The 24,565-nt window shown below is 41.1% G+C and overlaps 3 protein-coding genes across 12 annotated transcripts; 2 read left to right on the top strand and 1 right to left on the bottom strand.

Moving 5' to 3' along the window:
• The first annotated feature begins 987 nt into the window (after nt 1-987).
• LOC143470418 (DNA replication ATP-dependent helicase/nuclease DNA2-like) lies at nt 988-6,364 on the top strand. 3 transcript variants are annotated; one of them, XM_076968536.1, is made up of 22 exons: nt 988-1,637; nt 1,725-1,865; nt 1,952-2,153; nt 2,226-2,392; nt 2,463-2,658; nt 2,711-2,884; nt 2,945-3,106; nt 3,205-3,347; nt 3,455-3,649; nt 3,716-3,808; nt 3,872-4,021; nt 4,180-4,335; nt 4,399-4,541; nt 4,614-4,750; nt 4,812-4,934; nt 4,992-5,203; nt 5,259-5,348; nt 5,410-5,587; nt 5,643-5,729; nt 5,789-5,870; nt 5,935-6,032; nt 6,099-6,364. In XM_076968536.1, the coding sequence occupies exons 1-22, from the start codon at nt 1,267-1,269 to the stop codon at nt 6,258-6,260; spliced, it is 3,462 nt and encodes a 1,153-aa protein (XP_076824651.1). In that variant the 5' UTR covers nt 988-1,266; the 3' UTR covers nt 6,261-6,364. The 3 variants fall into 3 exon arrangements, 2 of the variants coding, with proteins under 2 accessions (XP_076824651.1, XP_076824650.1); XM_076968535.1 differs by having other exon boundaries at nt 3,455-3,808; XR_013119366.1 differs by lacking the exons at nt 5,643-5,729; nt 5,789-5,870; nt 5,935-6,032; nt 6,099-6,364 and having other exon boundaries at nt 3,455-3,808; nt 4,992-5,186; nt 5,410-5,548.
• A 137-nt stretch (nt 6,365-6,501) lies between these two features.
• Nucleotides 6,502-8,839, bottom strand: LOC143470419 (phosphomevalonate kinase-like). Of its 6 annotated transcripts, none has more exons than XM_076968540.1 (4): nt 7,926-8,839; nt 7,710-7,775; nt 6,942-7,099; nt 6,502-6,847 (listed from the first exon to the last, which is right to left on the bottom strand). In XM_076968540.1, the coding sequence occupies exon 1, from the start codon at nt 8,757-8,759 to the stop codon at nt 8,184-8,186; it is 576 nt and encodes a 191-aa protein (XP_076824655.1). In that variant the 5' UTR covers nt 8,760-8,839; the 3' UTR covers nt 6,502-6,847; nt 6,942-7,099; nt 7,710-7,775; nt 7,926-8,183. The 6 variants fall into 6 exon arrangements, with proteins under 6 accessions (XP_076824655.1, XP_076824656.1, XP_076824658.1 ...); XM_076968541.1 differs by having other exon boundaries at nt 6,942-7,043; XM_076968543.1 differs by having other exon boundaries at nt 8,241-8,839.
• A 2,026-nt stretch (nt 8,840-10,865) lies between these two features.
• Nucleotides 10,866-23,250, top strand: LOC143470806 (uncharacterized). 3 transcript variants are annotated; one of them, XM_076969082.1, is made up of 17 exons: nt 10,866-12,049; nt 15,120-15,242; nt 15,625-15,732; nt 16,065-16,131; nt 16,247-16,406; nt 16,525-16,729; nt 16,876-17,093; nt 18,532-18,715; nt 18,801-19,068; nt 19,145-19,294; nt 19,465-19,625; nt 20,640-20,732; nt 20,927-21,165; nt 21,401-21,550; nt 21,628-21,782; nt 21,916-22,053; nt 22,245-23,250. In XM_076969082.1, the coding sequence occupies exons 1-17, from the start codon at nt 11,968-11,970 to the stop codon at nt 22,690-22,692; spliced, it is 2,949 nt and encodes a 982-aa protein (XP_076825197.1). In that variant the 5' UTR covers nt 10,866-11,967; the 3' UTR covers nt 22,693-23,250. The 3 variants fall into 3 exon arrangements, with proteins under 3 accessions (XP_076825197.1, XP_076825198.1, XP_076825199.1); XM_076969083.1 differs by having other exon boundaries at nt 10,867-12,049; nt 16,876-17,063; XM_076969084.1 differs by having other exon boundaries at nt 10,868-12,049; nt 20,963-21,165.
• The last annotated feature ends 1,315 nt before the right edge of the window (nt 23,251-24,565 follow it).

Here is a 24,565-nt window from a genome sequence, read left to right as displayed (position 1 = left end):
GTTATCAATAAAAAGTCACTTAAATTGTTAATGATTGACATCAAGGAATGTGTAGTTAATATGTGGGCATTAAAAGAGATCGCTCTGAGCTTGAGATGACATGACTAGGCTCAAGGTCAGATAAGATCAATTTTCAGGCTTGTTCAAGTTGAATTGAGGCGGGCAGCCTAAATGTTGACTTGGTGAAATAAACAATTTAAATGATTAACCCCCAGGAGAGTATTTTTGCTCGTGTAGGAAACTCTCTTAGTCTTTGTTTCTACCTTCTCCAAACATTTAACATCCTCTCATTGTAATATCCTTTTCATTGTGAAACTTGAACAATGTAGACCGAAGACTCATTTCTGAAAAGTAGCCTAAAGTCTCCAATGACCCATTTGGGAAATCTTTTTTCATTTATCCAGTTAATTTTACGTAGTACCGTTACCACAATTTGTGCAAAGATTCTCTTAATTATGTTATTACATAGCATTCTAATTACAATCATTTGCAAGTGTTTGCAGTAAAACCACAAAATATGACGAGAGTAAATATTCTGGGAACTGCGTCTAATCCAGTTTGTTTAGTTAGAGGGTTGTTCTTGTTAGATATCATATATCTTTTACACTGGGAAGTTTGAAATGTGTGGTTACTTTTACCAGCTGCAGATTATGATTTTGATATGATATTTACACGTCTCACACAAGTCACGTTTGGTATTTGATGGATTCATCATAATCTTTATTCTCGAACTGAGGAAAGTTTTTGCACGAATTTAACCCGATGATGGTTCCTCTTCCCTCGAGGCTCACCGAGCCTTTGCGCAAGTTCTGATTGTCACGCAGTGTTTACTGTAGATTTTTGATTTTTTGTGATACGTGAATTTAGACCAGTCCACCAGACCCGCTGAACAGGAGCAAGTGTCGTTGATGCCTCGCCCAATGGCATTGCAACGTTAATACCTTTGCGTATAGAATATGACCAACGACCATTATGGTGAGCCCAACGCTCAAACCACTCTGCTATAAAGAGCATTGCATTCTGCAACAGTGGCATCTATATCTACGATTGTAAGATAAATTAATATATCACCATTTGCATTTGTTAGAAAAAAAACACCACGCGTTCTGTTTGCAAACTTTTCAGTCTGGATACAAGTTCATTTTTTTGGCCCAACTCCCAACCAAGACCATCTTCACTGTTGTAGTGCGTGATCTTGCATTTGTTGCACGTCCTTCCTATGTTGGAGCCGGAGTTTCTTTTAACAACATCTTTTATCTGTGCTGCATGAAGAGGATGGCAGAAGATAAAGAGTCCCCCGCACCAAAGAGAAGTAAACCAAGCTCCTCCTCTCCCATCAGGACCCCAATTCTTGCAGGAGAAAACAATTTTGCTTCAATCAGAGAAAGTTTGACCAATGGCAGAAATTCAGATGCCAGCAGTGGAAAAATAAAAAGACATTTAGAGCAAAAAGATTCATCCAACATCGTGACTGTAGAAGCGGAAAAGAATGGCAATAATTGTGGCAGTGTTCCCACATCTGATTTGAAACAATCGATGTTCCAACTTGATGGAAGTTTGTTGGAAGTATTTCATGATGACGACATCTTTGATGAATGTTCAACCAAACTTAAAGGAACAGAAACGTGCAAACGAAAGTACGTTTTTTGTTTATAACAGAATCTTTTAATATCTGTCAAAGTCGAAATGCTTTGGATGAGGCTGTTTTCTAAATTACACTTCAGCGAGTCCGACAACAAACTGCTGGAGATACGACGGAAGGTTGTTGATGTTTCGCACGATGTTGACAAGAACGGATTCCCGATAAAAGTTCTTCGAGTTAAGATCAATGACCTGGAGCACAACATTGAATTGAGAGACAACTGGTGGATAAATTCTTGTGTTGCCTTGTTTTCTGGAGCTTTATTTTATGTTTTTGTTTTTAACTTGATATTATTTTTGGTTCTGCTAGGTGTGAACTAAAAGTTCAGCAAGGTGACTACGTGAATGTAATCACCAACAATAATGCGACAGCAAGGAACAATCAAGCAACGATAAAAGTTGAGATGACGAAGAATTTGATCGTTGTACATCCTGATCATCTCATCAGTGGGACGACGATCTCAAACGCATTCGGCTGCCTGAGAAGAGCGATCATATCGGAAAGATTTAAGGTCTTATTGAAATAAATTAATCTTGCCTTTGGTCTTATTTCACGTGAACATGAGTTGTTTTCATGTGAACAGGGCACAGAGATCGTGAGCGTTGATGATGTGAGCAAAGTGATGTTGATCGGAACATTGGTTCATTCACTGTTTCAGAACTCACTGGACCATGACAAAGCACTGGACCGTAACCAGCTGTCGAAACTTGCTCGTTCGATCGTCTTCGATCGGAGATATTTGCAAGACATGTAACTACCACCACCACCTCCACCACCTGTTGTGTGTGATGTCATACTGATGTCAAAATTTTGTGTTCAGTTTGGCTGTTGCATCATCTCAGGAAGAGATTTACAAGGATGTTGTGATGTTCCTTCCTCACATCCAGGGATGGATGGAAGATCATCTGCGGGGGAGGACCACCGTGGGAGTTGGCATCGTTGACATGAACCTCCCCACCGAGCACCCACCCGGGAATAAAACGAGGAAGTTCAAAGCGAGCGTGGCGATGACCCAGGTATGTTCCGTCGATTCCTCTCAACCACAAATGTGAGATGGACGTGGATTAGGTGATGGACATCGAGGAGAACGTCTGGTCGCCGAGGTACGGGCTGAAGGGGAAGATCGATGTCACGGGCAGGTTCAAGATCAGGGAGAGTCGAACCAACGATGATGTTGAGGTCATTCTTCCCGTCGAAATAAAGACCGGCCGAGCCAGCCACTCGATGGAGCACCACATCCAGGTACGACGCTTGCTTCCGTCAAATTATAAATATGTCTCCATGGCGCCACTTTGTGGACAGGTGGCCACCTACAGCATGTTTTGCAACGAGAGAAGGAACAGTTGCCATGGTAACACAAATTCCCTTTCATCCGGGCTCCTCGTTTATTTGAAGTCGGGGAATACTTCCTGCGTCCCCCTCAAACAGGCCGACCGCAACGGACTCATTATGCTGAGAAATCAGGTCATAATATTGTCTTTATTACATCACAATCTAACATTTTGTGCAAAATCATTCATTCAATAAACTTCAAATTTTATTCTGATTATTACATCACAAAGGTTGCAAATTACTTGGTGAATTGTGTCAACAAAGCGGGTAAAAATGGAACTGCGGTCCACTGCGCTTCATTCCCACCAACTATCACGAATGAAAACATTTGCAAGAATTGTTCCCACCTGAGGAACTGTGCATTGATGCACAAGTCAGTGGCAGATCTTCCTCAATTTCGATCTATATTTTACGCAAGTTGCAGTTGTTAGTTTTATTGTGATGATGTCATTCCACATACTACGATGTTTATGATTCAAGAGCTGTTGACGTACGTGAGTCAGCATTTCAACCTTCGCCCGAACTCCTTAATCTGATGAGTCATCATACATCACATCTGACTGAGCACGACTTGCAATATTTTGAGCATTGGATGACTTGCACTTTACTGGAAAACATCGAAGTTCGAAGAAAAGATTCTCGGCTCAGATTCTGGTTGAAAACGTCCAAAGAAAGGTCAAGACTAGTCCTGAGTAATCCTTGTGTTGGTCCATCTAAGATTTCAATTGATGTTTCCCACAGGTCAGAAGATGGTTCATGCATCACTGGCCTCTCACTAGCCGGACCGCTTCGAAAGCCGACCGACCAGACTAAGATGCTTGTCACTTTTAAAAGGTGATATAATACTTCTATGTGCTCATGACATTGCCTCACGTGACCTCCCTGTTGATGTTCCAGGTCTCATGAAGATTCCGCTCTTCACGACAAGACTCAATTTGAAGTTGACGAAATGGTCCTAATCAGTGGACCAGAACCAGAGTTTGTTGCCATGGCAACTGCTGTCATACACAAAATACACAACAATTTCATCACCGTGGAAACGGACAGGTCTGTGCGACGGTCGCTGAAGGTTCAGGCAAATTCACAGCCAAAGCAAAGTTTCTCTGATTTTATGTCAAGTATAAACGCTTCGACTTGAGTGTGAGGTCACTAGGTTATTGTGACGTCACTCAGACGCTTCCATCATCTTTGTCGATTTTGTGCAGAAATTTTGGCACTTATGACGTCACAATGAAGTACAGCATCGATCGCCATGTTTGGTTGTCACAAATTTCTGTCCAATCAGCATTGAGTAATTTGTCGATGTTGATGGACAATTACCCACAATGCAACAGACTTCGAGGACTGATAATTTCTCACAGGTTGGTTTAATCTTGACACAGGTTGATGTTGTTGATATAATAGTTATTTGATGTCGATGCCAGGGAGCCTACATTCCAGCGAAGTCTCAACTTCATTCCGAGATCATCGAAGGACGAGGTGGCCAAGATGCTGCAAGGACTGAATAGAACGCAGCGACAGGCGATAAAAAGAGTCCTCTTATCCAATGACTACACTCTCGTCGTTGGTCGGTTGTTAGGTCACAATCATCTAATTTACATTTAAGTCCGATGACGTCACAATTCTGCTTTGTTTACAGGTATGCCGGGAAGCGGAAAGACGACAACGATCGTGGCGATGATCCGCATCTTGCTGCTCTGTGGGCTGCGCGTGCTTGTGACGTCATACACGCACTCGGCAGTAGACAATCTTCTGATGAAGCTTATCAAGTACCAGGCAAGTGTGACGTCATTGGGTCGTTTAATAAAGGTCATTGACCTGGGGTTGTTGTACCCAGGTGGGGTTCCTGCGTCTGGGTCGTCTCAGTCAAGTCCACCCCTCCGTGCACCCCTACACGGAGGAAACCATGTCACGTGACTTCACCAACCCTTCCCAACTCAACAAGCTTTACAACGACGCGGTGAGTCAATTGACGTCATTCTACACAGTTGCCTTGGTAATGATGTCTTTATTTCAGCGCGTTGTCGGCTGCACGTGCTTGGCTGTGACGTCACACGTGTTCTTCGCCATCCCCGGGAAGGGTCGCGACCTTTTCGACGTCTGCATCGTCGACGAAGCGTCACAGATCGCCCAACCGGCCTGTATCTCGCCGCTCTTGTGCGCCACCAAGTTCGTCCTGGTGGGAGATCACAAGCAACTTCCACCGCTAGTGGTCAGCAGAGAGGCGAAGTGAGTTGCTTGTGTGACGTCACAATGCACCGATCGACTGATTTTGTTTTTTTAGGGAGATGGGCGCTGATGAAAGTCTGTTTTGGAGATTGACACGTCATAAAGCAGCTCTTTGTGAGCTCACAATGCAATACAGGATGAACAGGTCTGTTGTTAACATCACAACGTCATTGTTGAATTGCGTCATAATCTTCCGTTGCTCTCAGAGAAATAATGACCTTGAGCAACCACGTGACTTACGAGGGTCGACTGGAATGTGCGCATCCGTCGGTTGGCATGGCAACGTTGAGATTGGATGGAGACGCGATGGTGGAAGCAGAAAACGAGTGGATCGCGCGAGTAGTCGACCCTGAGCACTCCATCATCTTCCTCGACACAAGCAAGGTGAGATAAACTGTGAGCTCATTACGTCCTATCGCTCAACACTACGTTATTGCAGACGTCATCAGCTGATGAGGGGGAAGGAGTGACGTGGAGCAAGTTGGAGGCCAAGGTCGCCCGAATCCTGGTCAGCTTCCTCATCAAGGTCAGGTTCAAGTTCTATATTTCTTTGTTTATTTTATTTAAATTTGGATTTTGGTGCAGGCCGGTTGCCAAGGCGACCACATTGGCGTGATCGCCCCCTTTCGGGACCAGATTAAGTTGCTGGAGCAAACCATACCGGACGGTGAGTGGGCAAACTACCGGTTCGGTCATTATGACGTTGTATGACGATTGTGACGTATAAACAGGGGTGGAGGTTAACACGGTGGACAAATACCAGGGCAGGGACAAAAACGTCATCGTAGTCTCCTTCGTCAAGAGAGGGGGCGATGCCGTCGGAGAAAAGGTGGGGCTTTAGGTGTTTCCCCTCTATGTTGGTCCCAACCGAAACTATCTTTGTTTTTTTTACCAGAAGGGGGAGCTGCTGAGTGACTGGCGTCGACTGAACGTGGCATTGACGCGCGCCAAGCACAAGCTCGTCATGGTTGGTTGCACAACGGCCTTACGTCACTACGAACCTTGCAAGAAGCTCATCGACTATCTTGCATCACGCGACAAGATATGGACCTTGTAAACGTCATTAATTATATGGAGAATCACCATAGTGACGTATGGACCGGCGTAGCGACAAATCTGGTTCCAATATTTTTTTCAATCGTGTTCAGGAATTCTTGGTTTCCAAACAATTGTGATCAAATACAAAAATACACAAAAATTGTGGATCCATGTTGCATTCCTGCCAAGGAAAGGTTCCTAGAGCTTTCATCTACCAACCCTATTAAGACGTTTCATTGATGGTATCTCGACCAATCAAATTGAATCTACAAGCATGTTTTATTTCTGCAAAAATCAACTTCACAACTAAATCTTTAATTTTCTGTTTCAAAAACTCAAGTTATTGGTTAAAAAATGTCGAGTTAGAGAAACCATGAAATAAATAAGAGCATTGAGAAGGTGGAATCCACAAAAAAACGAACCAACTGTCTTCACTTGAGAGGAATAAGAGAGCACTCCTCCCAAGCAAAGCTGCTCCTAACAGCGACTGTAGTTGCCGACAACCTTGAGCTTATTTGTGATGACGATTGATGATGACACTCGCACTTTCATTGTTAATTCAGGTTCGATGAGGTAATGGCTGAACCCAAGTTGGATGCCTGGAAGCTAAAAAGTCCACATTCATTAAATCACATCAACTTGTTGAATTTCTACAAGCACTTTTGGGTGAAAGGAACTTTGAAAAGACAAAAAATCATACCGTCAGCAAATTTGGAGATTTCCAACAATACGTGCTACCAGCCCTCAATAGACATATCATATCACCTGCCATAGACATCTTAATTCATCCAATCATCATCAACTGCAGCAGAATTTCAAGCCAAGTCAACGTATTAGCATCATTAAACTTTCACAAGTCTGTCAACATAATTGGTAACATGTTAATTACTACAACTTGTCATCTTCAACCGAGAGCATAAAATTGTGTCCAAGGACATAATCACAGCAGATTTTAATGATCATGGATGAGCCCAGTCAAGTAAACAACTTGCCGCCTCTAATTGTTGCTGACAATTAGTAGAAGGACAACATCAAAAGTTCAAAAGGGGTCATTTGCTGGGCTAAGGATACGACCATGCATGGGGACTTTTACTTTGTACGTTATCTTTGTATTCAATTGGTGATTACACAACATTTAGCACACATGTCACACTACGCTGGCTATCTTCCAACTATGTTTGTTGAGTGACCTAGAGTAGAGATAGAAGCATAACTATTGAAACTGCAGTTTTGAACTTTAGCAAATCCATGTTGATGTGAATTGTAAAACTTAAATTGAATATTTCCACTCATGAATCAATCTATTACAAGAATTATTATCTCGTCAGACTCAGCATGTTTACAAATGACAATTTCTGCGACTTTAATGTGTTTAAACAATGCAATTCCACCACAAGTGTGAATCGAATAATTTTGCCCAACCATGTTTCGGCAACAACTCATTTCTAAAATAAAAACTATAACTCACCGAGAACAAATGTGTTGTTTCTCATCATCATTTCATCGTCCACTCAATCTCAGTTATTTCAAGCACCTTGATGAAAGGAAATAGACAGAATGTTTGTGGATAAATATCGCTGATTGAAAACAATAGCAATAAAGTTTGTATTACTCCCTTTAAGTTGTTTAAACCTCGGTAAGTTACAATTCTAAATAACAGTTAAAACACCAGCGAGCTAAATACCTCGTCATGTTTGAGACAGACAGCTTTTAAATATTGTATTCAATAGTTCAAACAAAAATTATTGACATCTTTGCCGTAAATATTAACCAACTTTAAAAAACAGTTTTGTGGCTAAGAGGCAGTGTAGTAGAACCTACTAATAAAAAAATTGTATATATATTCCGAGTATATTCATTGCAATGATTCTCGGTTGAGAAATGCTGATGCAACTGAGCGTCATCATGTCATAAACACTGTCATAGTTTTAATTCACGCTCTTTAGGTCAGCGATAATAAAAGGTGAATTCTCTTTTCAAAATTGTCTAAATCACCAACTTCATTGTTATTGATTATGATGTGATCCCAATCAATTCCAGCATCAAGACCACATTCCGATTCCACGTCGTCGATTCCAGGAGCAAAACTCCACCCTCTCTCGCTACGAACTTCATCTGAAGCTTCAACTCGAACCAAAATGACTTTGCTGAAATTTTTCTTGAAATATTCCACATCAGTCTTACGTCTGGCGTCGGTGACAATCCACACAGGAAATATCTCGACGTCATGAGTGGCCAATCGACAAAAATAACCCGGGTCCCTGTTCCTCCTTGTTTCACCCCACTTGATCATGTCATCCCGGTATATTTCCTTATATGGTCCGGATGAGAGCAGACTCTGGAAATCCAATCCATGCTCCTGAGCATATTGTTGCTTGATGGGCCCGGACAACCTCACCAAGCCACAGATATGACCACCGATAGCATTTTGCAGTTTTTCAGCCACAAAATCTTTGCCAGATTTTCTCTTTCCACTGAGAACAAACACAGTCCGCTCACGAATCATGCTCACGCTCATGCTCACAAAGCATGCTCACGGGAGCAATTGTGTTGCAGATATGCAGGTCTACCACCTTTTCATTTTACAGGTTAAAAGCTGAAACTGCAAAAATTTGAAATTTATTTAAATAGAAAACATAGATTTGAAAGTGCACAAGATATTTTTCATCTTTCAGTCCTCCGCATAACTTATCACAAAAACCACTAATCTCTCCAGTATAGGTTATGGTTGGCAGCATAATGGTCAGCGATTGGGTCTGTGTGCTGAAGGTTCTTGTCCTGTCAGCTGTACATGCACACCAATATTTTTGAACTTCACGTCGATTTATACTAAACAAAGAAAAACTGGTTGTTTGAACGACAATTTATAATAAATAAAGAAAGAATTAAGGCTTTGGTGCACGCCATCTCTCCAAAATTTGCGTCTTTGCACGCACGATTCTCGATGAAAACTGTATAACTTTCCACTCAGAGGTCCACCGTCTATATAGGGTGATAAGTTTTAGGTTAATTTACACTGTGGAAAAATTAGGCTGGTGTTCAGTAGTATGTTATTTTAAGTTGCAAATTAGCACATATTTCTATTCATAGACTAGTCTAATTGCCGTTTACCGTATTCGAATTTTATTATTTCGGTAAACGGCGGCCGGTATAATAGGTAACAGTCTAATTTACCGGTCGCTGATAACTTGGTTATGATTCTTATGAATAAAGTTTACAAGAAATATTGCTTCAATGTCAAGGTGCATTCGCAAACGGGTAGAGGTTGTTTTGTCATTAATTGCAAACTACGAAAATTCCTTTTTATTTTAGATATAAAATAATTTATTTTAATTTTAGATCAATAATTTTTGACTACGTCGTTGTATGAAAACTGCGTAGCATAGAAGATGAAACTGTTTGCGATCAGATAAAGAAACGGCAACACGTCTTTTAAAAACAGTTTGCAAAGGAATATTTACGAAATATGACTTAAGAACAATATCATTTTTTATGTAAAAGCGTGATTGTTCGGAATTAAAAAAACTTAATTAATAATAGCATTCCAACCTCTAGGTGTCACTACAGAGGAATAACGAAAGGATTCATCACTAATCCGATAAAACGAAAATAACTGAGCGAGTTAAAACATGTTCTGCGTATAAGCCCGCGGCTATATGAATAGGTTTAGCTGTAACTTGGATGTTTAAGGCTAGTTAAAGCTTATTATTAGGACTATGGGCTATTCATGGAAAAACTCGGGCGATGCAGGTTCACTTAAACTTCGCTATATTTGAGCGTTTTTAAACCCTTGCAGGCGAGCTTCAATTAATAAAGGTGTAGAAATTCGAGTTTTGTCGGAAACTACTTTTGGCAGAAATAACCTGAAGCTGAGCTTGTTTGTTCGCCTCACATCAGTTGTTTGTTTCACACTGCTGACGTAACAGTGACTACTTCAGTATTTACTAATATTAGAATGACGGCCTTGCAGCGCAAGATGAACTTCTAGATTCTTTATTTTAAATGCAACTAAAATTTGAAGCATCAGGTCATGTCAAAATTTCAATTTTTTGAGATTTGGCGGTTAAATTCGTCATCACCACGTTATAATGGTTGCCAAATAGGTAGATGCATGAGGGACAGATCGCTGTATTTCAGTTATAGGATTAACTCGGATAGAAGAAAGTGTTTTGCATTGGAATTCCAGCAGAGTTGGTCATACTCAGCCTGGGGCGAGTGGCGCGTTAATTAAAATCTCTCCTAATCCGACCCATGCATTGTGACGTTGGTCGAATAAACAGAGGAAAGAGAAGAATTTCAAGACTTCATTTCGCAAACTCGTCACAGCTGAAAGGTCGCCGATGAACACCCAGATATGGTGACATCGCGACATTATCCAAGTGTCGATTTAACTTAACGGATTGGGTGATATGACGTTAATTTTAGCATTGTGACGTCATACAAGAATGTTTCAACTCGAAAGTGCAAGGGTTTAGCACGCGGCAAAGTAATTTTAGAACAGTTGTTTGACATAGAATGTTGGACAACTACTAAGAAATCTTTCTTAAAATCTGCTGTGACGTGAAATTTACTTTCTAATCTTAATATGCGCGCACTTTATCGGCTGCTGCGTAACACAGGAAAGCGCGCGTTTTGTTCTCAGATTACCGTTACAGCATTCCAGAACTCAATTATTGAAGCGAGCGACAGAACATGACATACATAACATCGCGTGCAGAACGCGAGCTCAAACGAGGTCGACAATTCCTGATCTGCACGATTTTGGAACAAATAGAAAGAAAAAGCGCAGAAACGTCATCACGCGTGCGTGGGTGGTACGTGCTTGCCGTCAGTCTGCTTTTTCACATCGAAGCTTTCTCGATGTAGGTTAATCTTTTACCTGACCATGAGGGGGCGCAGCGGGGGTCAATCTAGAATGGGTGAGTTCAGGGTGAAATTGAAAGATCGGTGATATTGCGTTTGTTTAGATTTCTATAGGCAGGCGATTTATCAGTCAAATGTAGGCGCCAAGTTAGAGCTCGATCAGGACTAAATTGGTGTTCAGATGATTTTGTTCAGTGTTGAAGCGCGGATCTGCGTCGACAATCTGCAATGCATAATGACGTCACAGTGTATAATCGATGCACAATTTGCAAGGGAGCTTCCAGGGGTGCTTTGTGCTTTCTTGCATTTTCTGGAAACGTTGCAGCCTCCACACCCCAGCAATCACGTGACCGTCTTCTTACAACCCGTTTGGGACGCTACTCCAGTGACGTCACGTGTGGGAACACAGGAAATTGTTGTTTTGTGAAAAGTCCATGTCGTCTTCAAGCTCCTGTGAAACAGCGGCTATTCTGGGGGGAACGCCGATAGCTGTCAGGCCTTATCGGATGAAATGGAAAAAGGCGCAAAATATTTCCTCTATTTTTAGCTGGATCATTTAACGATTTTCTAAGTGGAGCAGGCGAATGGCATCGACAGACTAGAACGGAAACTGACCGGTGGTGTGAGGATGACTGAGCGATATCGCGTTTGAGGAATTGTTTTGTTGCGACCAGAGTAAGGAGAAAGGCGCTTCGTTAGTTTGAACAGACAAAAGTTAGCGCTTTATTTGGCAGAGATTAGCTCAAATTCTTCCCGACAAGAGCGTCATTACGCGCGCGGTGCAGCAGCAGCGCCTAAACTATTTACCACTTAACGACCCTTATCTTTTGCAGCTTGTTTTAACGGTTTAGTTCAAATTAAGAATGAACCTGACCAGGCTGAAACCCTCATTGGTTGGATTTATACTGCTGCTAGTCCCTTACGTCACTTCCGGTTCATGTGCGGGTGAGTTTGAATGCCTCAAAGTGCTGTAAATGTAATCTGTTTAATCACAGACAACGAGTTAATTAACTAAACATCACGTTCTTTCCAACTACCGTCTGCCTTCTACTAGCAGCGGATTTAGTCGCGATTCAAGCTGTTTTGTACCTTTATGACGTCATACCACGCTATTTCACAAATTACTTTCTAAGTGAGGTCGGATGCTGTTCATAAAATTTGCAAATTATTTACTGGAATAAATATTTCTGGAATCATTGTCGTTTCGTTGTCCGCCATTTTTGGTTAATTTTGTAGAAATGACTTTTTCTCCGATAAAGAAGATAATTTTATTGATGTCATAATAATAACTTTGCTGTGACATCACTTTAAAATTTGGTTCGTTCCAAAAAGTGGAAAACTGGGTTTAAAAGTTTGTGAGATATTTTGCCATAAATTGCTGCTTTGTGAGTTCTTGCGTTCTTCATCGAACTCAACAAACCATTGAAGAAATGTCGCTGTGAGAGGTCACGCGGTGGCATTTGGCGCCGAATAGACAACTGCACGCGGTTCAACAAATAATTAAAGTTGCTTTGTTGGAATTATTAGTCTGGTCGACTTCGTGGAAATGACAGACCGTGCGTACTGGTTGCGGCCAGTCATCTATGAGTTGAGTGAATTGAATTGATTTGTCCAATTTGGTTTCTAAGTTTGGTCATTTGACTTTTTCGCTGTTGTCTGTCTTAACTGTGCTTCATGGGTGACGTCATATGTATATCGCTGGTGAAACCACGAAGCATATTTTTGAAAATTTACTGCAACCACTCACAAATGCTTGACCTATGCCATGCAGGATATGACGTAATACATACGTGTTCCTTGTCTTTATGACGTACACCAAAATGTTGTGGCATATATTAATTGGTTTGGCACGATTCACAACATGCAAACCTGACAACTACTTAAACCAGCAGTGACGTCATCAATATTTAGTAAAACGTTTTCATGGAATCACGAGACTCGTTTAATTTCAGTTTTCCGTCAGCAATTCTGGAATATTTTATTTTCCTAACAGCAATTGGACTCTTTGGTTCGAGAACTGATCATAAATCTTCGATAGTTTTACGATAAATCAGCCAACCAATGTCACAAAAATTCCGACTCGTCTTGTTTACAGAAAACTTTTTTGCTTTTTTGCTTCGTAGCTGAATCAGGGAATAATTTTTAAAGATTTCTATTTTTTTCAACATTTGACCACTTTTTCAGACAAACTTTTCGGGTGAAAAAATATAAATGTAACAAAATGCGTGTTTTCTAAAGTCCATAAATTTTGCCAAATTATCACATAAACGACCGCAATAGATTAAGTCATAAGTTTTAGTTCAACCATCGCAGCCTGTGTAAAGAGGTTGTTTGTGATCAAACAGACGACCAGTAATTTAATCCCGGGCAGGAAACAGTCAGAAATATGAGATTATGCAGCTGCTGGTGATTTTGCAGCCTCCAGGCTATTCATATTTTGTAACAAGATTATTTTGTCAAAATGAATCTTCCTTTGTCGAGATGGCAACACACTTTTAATAATTAATCACTATCGTTTGTAAATGTTCCACCAACCAGGTCAGCAAAGATTACTCAAAGCATTTGGAGGCAACCGGCTAAATAAATTAAATTTTCTGCTTAAAGTTGCATCAAAAATGTGGTTTTAGTTTAGAACCATACATATTGGTACATATTGGCATATATTGGTACATATTGGCATATATTGGTACATATTGGTACATATTGCTTGCATATTGGTTGCATTCTATCATTTGTTAAAGTCAGTTTATTTCGATTTCATCAGTTCAATGTTTTGTGGAAGAAAGTTTTCTTGGTGGAAAAGATTGATTCGAAAAACTTGCAAAATATTGTTTCTTTAAAGTTCAAATCTACGTTAATAAAGTTACTTGGCTCTGCTGCTTATTTTAACACAAGGCGTGTTTGTGTGACGTCAAGAATAACTTTTTAATCGTCATAATGGACAAAAGTTTTATTCAAAAGAATAAATTAGTTTCTTGAAAACGCTTTATTTTGCTAAATTATATGATGTCTTCAGTTCTTTGTGTCGCATCGGCTAATGCTTTATGACGTAGTAATCTTTACATTGTGGTTGACCGAAGCCAGTCACGTTACCTGAAGATCATCTAATTTTTCGCATTAGAAATTATCCTAGAACTTTTGATGTAAATGGAACTGTCCAAGGAAAAGATTGCCCTCTGGTGGATTTTTCAAATACAAATAATCGTAAGATGGAATAAAATGACGTGCAACCATTTCACGTCACATAAAACCCTCCAATGACCCACATTCGTGGAAATAAACGTTGGAATGATTTAGCGTTTCTCAACAACATATCCTCTAATTATTATAGAATCAATGGATTCACTCGAAGCAAATAAACCTACAAGTGGCGCCGGAGTATTTCATCTGGCGTGGCTTCAACATTTTAATTCCTTATTTTTCGAGTTGATTGAAGATAATACAATAAAGTGTTTTGTGTGACGTCACAGTTCTCGTTTGGTTAAGACAGCGACAGCCAACTTCGACATAAAGGCCGCAGAGACGATTTCGCGGATTTTCCGGGTTTATCACGTTTCGGTCGATTATTTCTACCGAATCGTGACGTCGATGCATTTATGCGGCGCTGGAACAAACCCTTACAACAGACAGTATTGTCACGTTTTTAGCAACTTTTTTGTACAATTATTAGGTAAATGTTTTTTATGAATTTTAAAAATTTATCCGGGTCGCTTCCCATTCATATACTTTGCCGCGTCATATTCGAAAATCAAACAGTAATGTCAAAAAACTGATTCAAAATTGTCAACTTTTTATTTTGGATAATCAGAAATCGATGCACTTAATTTCTTGAGAACAACATAACATTCATGTGGGCAACAAAATTTATTTTATGCTTTCTACAAAATGTTTCTATTATCTTTTAACTTATGACGTATCAATCGCCTATTTCTAAGTCACAATTAACATCGTTACTTACCAAAGATATAACTCTCAGTTTTGATTTTTGATGACGTCATCAATTTATTTTTTGCAGATCATATTAACGTCACTATCACAAACTTGACTGTGAAAACCAATTTTGACGTCAACCGTCAAAATCTCTCTGATTACAACCTCACTATAACCTATTCTTGGAGCATAGAGAAGACCACAAGAGGTAATCAGCATTAATGTTAAATATTTTGCGTAATTTCTCCGAAATGAGAAAGGTTCCCCCATTAGTGAGATCTGACGTGAAATATCACTGCAAGCATCGAACCTCGTCACGACACGAAAGTTGGCTCCGTTGTTCAAAGAAGTCGATTTATAGATTTTGGTCATTGCTAAGTGCTTTGACGTAGCGCATTGAAAATTGTTCATTGCATATCGAACTTACTTTGAAGGATCAAAGCTACGAAGTATTATTACTGTATATAGCTACATATGTGACGGGCTGAATTTCGACTGATTGCTTTGCTTTGCTTTGACCAAACTTTTCGTAGAATCCGATTAAGTAAAAATTAAATAAATTTATAACCTACTATGTTATGACGTCACAGATGCAGGGTTGGACGGGTTCATTTACTGCTTCCATGACGCCGATGAGAAGTCCAGCACCCAGTTTGTAAAACGAAGCATCGCGAATCCATCACCCGATGGCCCACAAGGTTGGATTGTGGAGACAGATGACCGAAAAATACTGAAATTTTAGGCTAATTTTGCTCGATTATTCTACAGTTTGTTTTTGCAAGTAATTTTACTAAACTTTCGATTTTTTCGAAAGTTGTTTCATATAAAATTCTGACCTTAGTTCCATGAAAGGTTTTCTTTAAATTTACTTCGTTGTGTTTCTCACTCAAAATGGCGTTTAGCCCCCAACACATTACCGCCCTGAAATTTAGTTCGGAAGTTTAATAATTTATATCGTATCATTGATGTTATTATGAAGTTTAATGACGAAATAGAGCGAATGAAATTGACCTTGTCTTGGTCTTCACAGACAAAAACTTCCCATTCGGACTTCCTCAGTTTTTTGATCCTTTCCCAACCAACACCGGAAACTTGCCGTAAGTTGGTTACATTATAAAGCAAAATGCGAAGTAGAATCACCTGCACCAAAGCGTTATATGATAAAACAACAAGACATTACGTGGACGTCATTGATGACGCTACTTTGTTTAGATGCGGCAACTTGGAGTCCTACTGGGTGACAGGGGCGGATGGGATCTACCAGGAATGTATCTTCCCCTGCAGTGAACAGCTCGGACAGAGTTGCATCTCCACCACGCAGAGCAGCGCAGTTTGCAACTTGGTCTCTGAAAGCTGCAAAGCTGTGACCAAGGTTTGTGTGACGTCATTCCCCTTCAATTTCGATAAATTGTTTTTGCAACCATCAAGCTTTGACCTTTTAACCTCCACGCCTGCGCTTTTAATTTTAACTTTGAGCTTCATTTTCTCAGGACACGAGGGACCTTGTCCTGGCGGTGAAGTTTGGGAGGAAATATTCGTTTGAAGTTCACCCCTACGTCGGTCTCTATGTGAAGAAGAGCAACAAGCGCCAGTGGGATGGGTATTCTTTGTTTTGTGGAGATCACTTGATCGACAAGTTGAACATCTCACACGTCATAGCCTACGAGTTTTGTCGCCAAGAACAAACAATCAGTTGTGAGTTCAGTGAATTCAATTGTTAGCGTTACGTCACTCAAAAATTTCTTTGTTGAATGTGTTGTTTCTTTATTGAATACTTTAGCATTTTGTGATCAAACAACTGGGAGAGCTTATACAAGTTATTACGACATTATTTCTTTCAGCCTTGTCGACTGCTTCTGGCAAAGCCAGCAACTTTTCAATCGATAAAATAGAGGATGACTTGACTAAGCACAAAGCAGTTGCCACTGTCAGGTGGCATGCGCCACACGACGTGGCACTTGACAAGCGAGTGACAAGTTATATCTTCAGTGCGCACGGAGCCGGCACAACCATCCCGAAAAGTCCGATCGTAAGAGACGGCGATTATTACGTGGAGCTGGTATGCGCTTTACTAACACCTAATGCTTTAACTTTAACGCTAACTCAGTTGCCTGCTTAACTTGCTTAATCCTAACTATTACAGGCTACAGTACAATTAGGCTATTATATTGTTGCTATGTATATTATGTAATCATAACAGACCCTTGCCGAGTTACGGCCGCCATTTTGCGTGCAAGATGTTTTCAGCGGCTTTTACTTAACAATAGAAATCATCTTCCCATTTCAGTCCTTTTCATTTTCCAACCATTCTGGCGTCTGTGAAGATTTTATCCAGGCCGATGGAATCTGACTTTCTTTATGAAAATATACTGATAATATGTTGCACAGATTTTATTTTACAGCGCTTTGAGTCCTATACTCTGGCGACTTCCTGACCATAACATCGGTGGCCAGGGTTGCGGGCCTTTATGACGTACGGTGTACGTACGTACAGTGTTGAAGAAATTGTATTGTTCGGAAGTTTCTGATTTTTATTGTTAAGTGCAACCACTTTAAAAACCATTTTGCCACAAGATGGTGTCAGTAATTTGGAAAGGGTTGGTGTAATCATCACAATGCAATTTGTGACCATTACAATGCTAAATACAGCGTAGTTATTGATTAGTCAATCTGCGGCGACCCGTAGCTAAGTTGGCTTCATGCCAGATTAACCGCTTGCCGATGAGCTTTCACTTAAGGGTTGTGTGGTTGGCCTGTTAATGAGCTGATATCAATTAACCAAAAATCATACGTTTTTAGCTATTTGTCAAAGATTCTTGTTAATCTAACTCAGCGTGGTCCAACTGCAGGCCCGCGGGCCAAAGTTGGCCCGGGAGCACCGATCTTTTGGCCCGCGAACTGATAGTCAACTTTGATAGTCGCTATTGTCGAGGAAGAACCTCGACCGCAGATGTCACATTGATCAGCATTTAAATTTTATCAGCTAAATTTTGAACTATTCTAATTTCAGTTTTAATAAAAAAGAGAACTTTTTTCAGTTCTAATATCAATGTCACATTGTTCTTTAGTTCTAATTTAAAAACATTGGCCCGCAAGATAAAAAATTTTCAGATTTTGGCCCGCGATGAAAAGAAGTTGGACCACGCTGATCTAACTTAAATGTTATGACATAGTAACTTCTACCTTCTAATCTAACTCAACCCCAATAAGCCTTAAATAGCTAAAATCAACTTTCTGCAAACCCGTTCCTTCTAACCTAACCGCCTATATTTAACACTGGGCTGCCTGACCTACTTACGGTGAAATACGTAGTTGGTGAACGAGCCTCAACCTTCTGGCAGTTTTAATTGCTTGGGTTTGCATGTGTTACATTTTGGTCGAATGGATTGTTGACTCTGCCATGGCTTGTTCACTCTGCCATGGCGTTTCCCTTTCCTGCCAAACATATGACAGGTGCCGGGATTAATAAAACACAACTTTTAATTTCGCTTCCGCAGAAGGCAAAGTCTCCTGAAGAAGAGAAGACGAACCCCTATTATTACGTCACAGTCGCCGATCTAGATTACAACAGAAGTTACAGCTTTTCCTTGACACCGGACGTAAACCACAACGAGACGTGTCACCGAACGATAGAGTGCGAGAAGCTCGGGTTGAGGTCGGAGTTGAACTTCACCATCAAAGGTAAAAACTCCTCGAAATTGTGCAAACTCTCAATAAAGAATGGATTTGACTGGAGCAAGATGCCCAATTGCTGTTTTTCTCTCAGATATTGACGCCTGTTCAAGAAAAAATGGCCTGGCTTACTGCCACTCCATAGCTACTTGCGTGGATGCCAGGCCAGGTCAGCCGTTTCCCGCCAATTGCAGTTGTCCTGTTGGTTATGATGGCAACGGTATCAGCTTGAATGCTGGCGGTACCGGGTGCAGCAATTTTAACGCGTGCAAGTCGCGCGGTGTCACGGAAAAAACTTGCAGCGCGATCGCGGAATGCATCGACGATGACCCACCCAGCATGGGGGTCACCTGCCGTTGTCCGTGAGTTATTACGTCATAATTGTAATGAATTGAGTGCACGAAGCTTGTAGTTACAATTTTGATTATTACGTCATAGATCCTCTCACATTGGCGATGGATTGCGTTCGGGTTCGGGCTGCACCGAACTCAGGCTGCTGGTACTCCTAAGTGTGGGGATTCCCCTCGGAATAATATTTGTAGTGGCCGGATTTCTGGCCGTCTGGAAGTACCGGCTTTTTAAGAAAAAGTGAGCCAATGACTGTGGTTGTCGTTTCGTCGATTTTTTCATGAAGCCATGTTCTGCCAAAGTTAACTTTATTTTTGGCTTGACTGAGAATCTGGTGTTAAAAACGGTTGCAGATATATTCTAATATTCATTAATTGCGTTCAAACTAAAATTATTTCTGGTTTGCGAAGGACACTGGATCTCGCTCTCTCCAAGTTTGTCTCGCGCAAGAACTACACAGCGCCTCTAGTGATCGGAAACGGAATGACAACAAACGTATCACGTGATTTTAAAGCGCAAACGGCCTTCGGCGAGCGCTGGGAATTGAACCGTGACGACCTGACGCTACAAGGTAAGTTCAAGGTCATGCAGTTGTTCGTGTCAAGTTGAACGAACTTTGCTTGGAAACGTGCGCTCTTGCGCCACCTTTCTCCCGCAGTGTTTTGCGTAAAACAATTTTGCGGGTTTAATCCGAGCTCGGTTTAATTTATTTCAGGCCTAAAATTCCTCAAATCTCTCTTTTTATCTTGGGAACCACCTTGCTCCAAAATTAGATTTATCTTTTTTATCGAACGTCAGTGAACTTAAGATGCCTTTTTCATGCCCCAAGCTAATTATTCTTAAACAACAGGGCATTGTGTCGATATATTTCGCGGTATTATCGCGCTCTTATTATGACGAAAATAAAGATACGTCGTGCTAGTTGCTGGGATTATCGCATACCGATCAACGATAAATAGAAATCTTATAATCCGATAGAGTTAGTGTAAACACGTGATATTCTTTCACCTTATTTGCTCCTTGCTGTGCGCGCTTTTGGAAAGCAAGATCGCGTTTGCCGAAAATCCGGGACGAACATAAACTTAGTGGATGGTGTTTACGTAGTTAAGCTTGTCACGGCTTATACGAGCTGCCTTTGCGAGAATATTTATCTCAAAAACTTGTTATCTCCCACTAGTGAAGAATATTTGTTGTTAAACCAACTGGAAATAAACGCTCTGCACTTGGCCTTTGAACTTCGCAACGTTTGTTGTGAAATGTTCGCTTCTAAGTATTCAAGCACAAGGGGCGCATGTCATAGGGCAACGTGCTCTTATCTGGAGATCTTTATACTCAAGTTTTTGTATTTCTATTAACAATAGTCATTGTTCATTTGTCGCCTCATACCTTCGACGTAACAGCTGACTTTGCCGGCATAAGCGCGTATGTTTGGACGCTACAGCGATTTAGAGAGCTTGAATTTCTTGCCTTTCAGAGAATAATTTAAAAAACATTTGAAGAACGTTCTAGAATAGTGAACTCTCCTGTAATGTTATGTCAGACTTGCAGCATTTATTTCATATTAACATTTTTATGACGTGTTTAGGTGTGGTTGGACGCGGTAACTTTGGAATCGTGCACAGAGCGACTCTAAAGCGGGCTGGGGAGGAGAAGGTAGTGGCGGTCAAGTCACTGGCAGGTTCGTATCCCCCCACATAAGCGCTTTCCGCTGTTATTTTACACTCGTTCTTAAACTACTCGGACTTCAGTGACGTCCATCTTGAACATTAGACGCGCGCGTGCAGGTCTTCCATGGAACTTGCGCGCTCTGTTAAACTTTCTTGGTTTATATAACATGACGTGACGTTTATTGTCGTTTATTACATCTCAAAGTCGCTTTTATGACTCGGGCATACATCGGGTTTTTAGCCGGGTTTTCCCCGGAAAAAAGAGAAGAATTCCTCGCCGAAATGTCCCTCCTCATCTCTCTCGGTCACCATGACAACGTGCTGGGGGTGGTGGGCGTGTGCACATCACAATCGATTGGGACAGATGACACTCCTTCCCCCCTACTAGTCACTCCCTTTATGACGTATGGGGATCTTCTGCACTTTTTATGGGATTCCCGGGAGGTGAGAATAATCGAACTTGAAATATTCTAAAATTTCTTTGACTTGAGCGACTTAAGCTAGGATTTTTCGTTGAAATGACGTCATAAACGACATCGCAATCGTCATCCATATCTCAGTCGCGCTCTCTTCATCTGTTTTTGTTCGTCCTTTGATGCAAGCCAATAGCAGAACAGCATTGATTGACTTTATCATGCACTGTGCTTAATGCTTATGACGTTCTGCTTACGTCATCCAGGAATCGATGCGGAGAGAAAATCCGGTTTATGACTTCACCGAGATCAGTCTATATAAATGCGCCCGCCAGGTGGCGTCAGGGCTTCAATTTATCTCAACGTCTCGCATTATTCATGGTGACGTAGCCGCAAGAAATATACTCGTCGGTGATGTAAGCAAAATCCTGCGTTTGATATTTTCACTACGTCATCAGCTCGTGACATGATCTAATGACGTAACAATTGCCAGGATCTTCAATGCAAGATTTCCGACTTCGGGCTCGCCAACGATGTATACAGGTACGGGTTGATCAAGAGCGCCACCGAGCGTCGGGTCCCTTTTAAGTGGATCAGCCCGGAGCGCATGATGGGAGGGCTTTCTCCTATCACGTGGCGCAGTGACGTGTAAGTTTCTGATTGGTTTACTTTGATGAAAGTTGTTTTGTTGATTTTTATTTCCCAAAACTTTTCCAACTTTTAAAAAAAGTTCCAAGGCGCGGCCGCTTCATCTTCATCTAAACTCGCTTCTTCGTTGCAGGTGGTCGTTGGGTGTCCTCTTGTACGAGATGGTGACCCTGGGTTCGATTCCCTACCCGGGCATGGACGCGGTCACCATCTTCCATAAGCTGAAGAGCGGCTACAGAATGCCCAGACCCTCCTCGTGCAACGAGTATTTGTAAGTTCCTCCTTCACTGCCGCACAGCTGCCACCTTTTATCGTCTTGTTCACATTTATTGCGACAGAAGGTGGCGCTGTACACAGAGCAACGAAGCAGATCTATGAAACAAATTCATGTTGTTATTTTTGTGTGTTTATAAAATCAGGTTTGACAAAAATTCCAAATTCTTAAACCATGAAAATGTTTAGATACGAGATCATGACAGATTGCTGGCACTGGGAGGCGCTAAAGCGTCCATCTTTTAAGATGCTCGAGGAGAAGTTCTCGAACCCGTTCATGTCCCGGACGCGGAGAAACTCGGCCTATTTTCCTACACCCCAGCCCCTCAATGATGCTGAACGCGAGACTTATCTCGCCGACATCGGTCGCAGGGATGAAAATCTAGCGTCCTTTAGCGACAGCAACACCTCTGCTTACCCTACCACTGACGGCGCTGTTCTACAAAACGGACACGCGGTGACGGAAGTAGAGTCGAGGGAAAGTCCCGTTCCATCGACATCAAATATCTTGTCAGCGAGAAACTTAGCGCAGTTGGAGTTGGACAATATTTTATGTGCGGGCGATATAGCGGTTAGCCTTGAAGTTGAATCAAGTCGGGAAGCTTCTGACAGCAGCGACCTAGTAGTACCAGTGTAACACAAGGAACGATCCCCTTATGTCGCACGAAATGTAAATTCAGCGAAAATCCAAGGTGGTTATAGACTGTTACAAGCCGAAGCAAGCCCAGGTGGTTACGACACCATTTACTCCGCTATGTGATCCTGTCTGCCCTTGCAAATATAATTACAACTGAGGCGGCTGCTCATGATTTTCCAGGATCGAAGTGGTCTCGTCTTCAACTTAAAGATGTTAATACGGGCAAGGTCGCTGTGTACCGTGCGACGCCTTAACCTGGGAGAATGCCGCGCCTTAAACTCAGGCCCTCAAAATAACAACCCGACCTCGATTTCTATATCAACCCGCGATACCTCGTTTGCTGCCTTTCCTGTCAATCTTCACTTCCAATGCATTCCGTGCTCTCTGGATGAACAATTGCGTGACGTCATAACTAACTTGTAATGACGTCGTTCTCTAAACCTTGCTTTTTAAATGTTTGTTATATATGACGTCATGTTGTCAACAGTACTCATGTTAACAATGCTCGATTCGGTGGCGCTGTTTCATTGTTACGGAATAAAGAATAGTGAAATGTGACAACTTGTGGCATTTGATTCAAGCACAGTCAGTAATACTGTTATATAGGATGTCTATGTACTTCTATTTCTGAAATAACAGCTTTATAGCAGTCTATATATAGGTTCATTTACAGCAGGAAAGACAAAAATTTACATTGATTTCTGAACGAAACTTGGGACTGAAGCTTCTGTAGTAACTCGGCATTCAGTCTTTTGCGTTGACACAGATTTTTATTTATTATTTACAAATAATTTCCTTACAGAGTTTCTAAATTAATAAAAACTTCGACACTTCGACTTTGGGTTTGATGGCCGTGTTGATGCTAATAACATTTTTACATTCTATGATTGGTCCGTAATGCACGTTTTTGCCCTCACGTCCTTGTCAGATTTTTCTGTCCAATTTATGGAAATTGTTGTCGATAACTAACTAATATGTTTGAGACCACCTGCGTCAGCAAAATTTTTTCGTCTCCCACGTTGAAGATGAAAAATAAAATGAATAAATGAATGTCTCGGTCGATCCTTTTTGGTGCCAGCAAAGCATTCGCGGACGCGACAGACGCGCTGTTGGTGTCTGTGCGAGCGGAAGTTGTTTTCAGATCCGCGAGTAGTTTGTCGCATTTTTACGAATCAAAGATGACAGCGTCTGACACAATATCGAGCTTAGATAAGAACCACAGTTAATTGAATAACAAAGTAATGAAAAGATTTTGAAAAATCCTTGTGACGTACAATTTATCACCACAAGTAGGTTGGAACTTGGAAATTTAATGGTTATTCTGACACGTACAATTGAGATGGTGACGCCATACGAGAACACCACCTCGTGCGATTACTTGGCAATGTAAATGAAGGAAAATCAGATTTCCTGTGTTGATTTCAGTTGGCAATTGCGCCACCCTGTTGTACGTTTTAGAAGAACTTTCCGCTGACACAAAAAAAGCTTCGTCAGTAATTGTACAAAAATTTTTTTAATAAAAATTTGTATGTCGCAAATTATGTCGCAAAAACCGACAAGTTCAGCCTCGTACTTCAATAAACACCAGCCTTTACACATTCTATTTCAACATTACAGCGTCGCTATTTGTGCCATTTTAAGCCATGTTTTTGCGACAGATCGGTGGCAACATTTAATTTAACGCAAAATTTTGTAGAAAAAGTTTTAGATCAGGTATAGATAAATCTGCAGCGATTGAGGCTTCTATTTGTCGAAAAACCCGAAAGCAGAGCTAAGGATCCTGGAAAAGTTATGTGTTGTCGTTGAAGCGTTTGAGCTAGAGTTGATGCATTCGACATTGTCCTTACATCGCGCTTTTGTTCTTATTAATCAT

The sequence above is a fragment of the Clavelina lepadiformis genome, chromosome 9 (genome assembly GCF_947623445.1).
Source record: "Clavelina lepadiformis chromosome 9, kaClaLepa1.1, whole genome shotgun sequence".
Taxonomy (NCBI): domain Eukaryota; kingdom Metazoa; phylum Chordata; class Ascidiacea; order Aplousobranchia; family Clavelinidae; genus Clavelina; species Clavelina lepadiformis.
This window is presented reverse-complemented; position numbering and strand designations above follow the sequence as displayed.

Excerpts from the sequence above, each read along its gene's own strand:
- LOC143470418 (XM_076968535.1), top strand. The coding sequence starts at position 1,267 with ATGAAGAGGATGGCAGAAGATAAAGAGTCCCCCGCACCAAAGAGAAGT. Across the intron at positions 4,542-4,613 it reads TGACTACACTCTCGTCGTTG|GTATGCCGGGAAGCGGAAAG; the intron begins GTCGGTTGTTAG and ends CTTTGTTTACAG. Across the intron at positions 5,871-5,934 it reads GGAGCAAACCATACCGGACG|GGGTGGAGGTTAACACGGTG; the intron begins GTGAGTGGGCAA and ends ACGTATAAACAG.
- LOC143470806 (XM_076969082.1), top strand. The coding sequence starts at position 11,968 with ATGAACCTGACCAGGCTGAAACCCTCATTGGTTGGATTTATACTGCTG. Across the intron at positions 16,730-16,875 it reads CCAAGAACAAACAATCAGTT|CCTTGTCGACTGCTTCTGGC; the intron begins GTGAGTTCAGTG and ends TATTTCTTTCAG. Across the intron at positions 21,166-21,400 it reads TTTTATGGGATTCCCGGGAG|GAATCGATGCGGAGAGAAAA; the intron begins GTGAGAATAATC and ends TACGTCATCCAG.
- LOC143470419 (XM_076968538.1), bottom strand. The coding sequence starts at position 8,759 with ATGAGCGTGAGCATGATTCGTGAGCGGACTGTGTTTGTTCTCAGTGGA.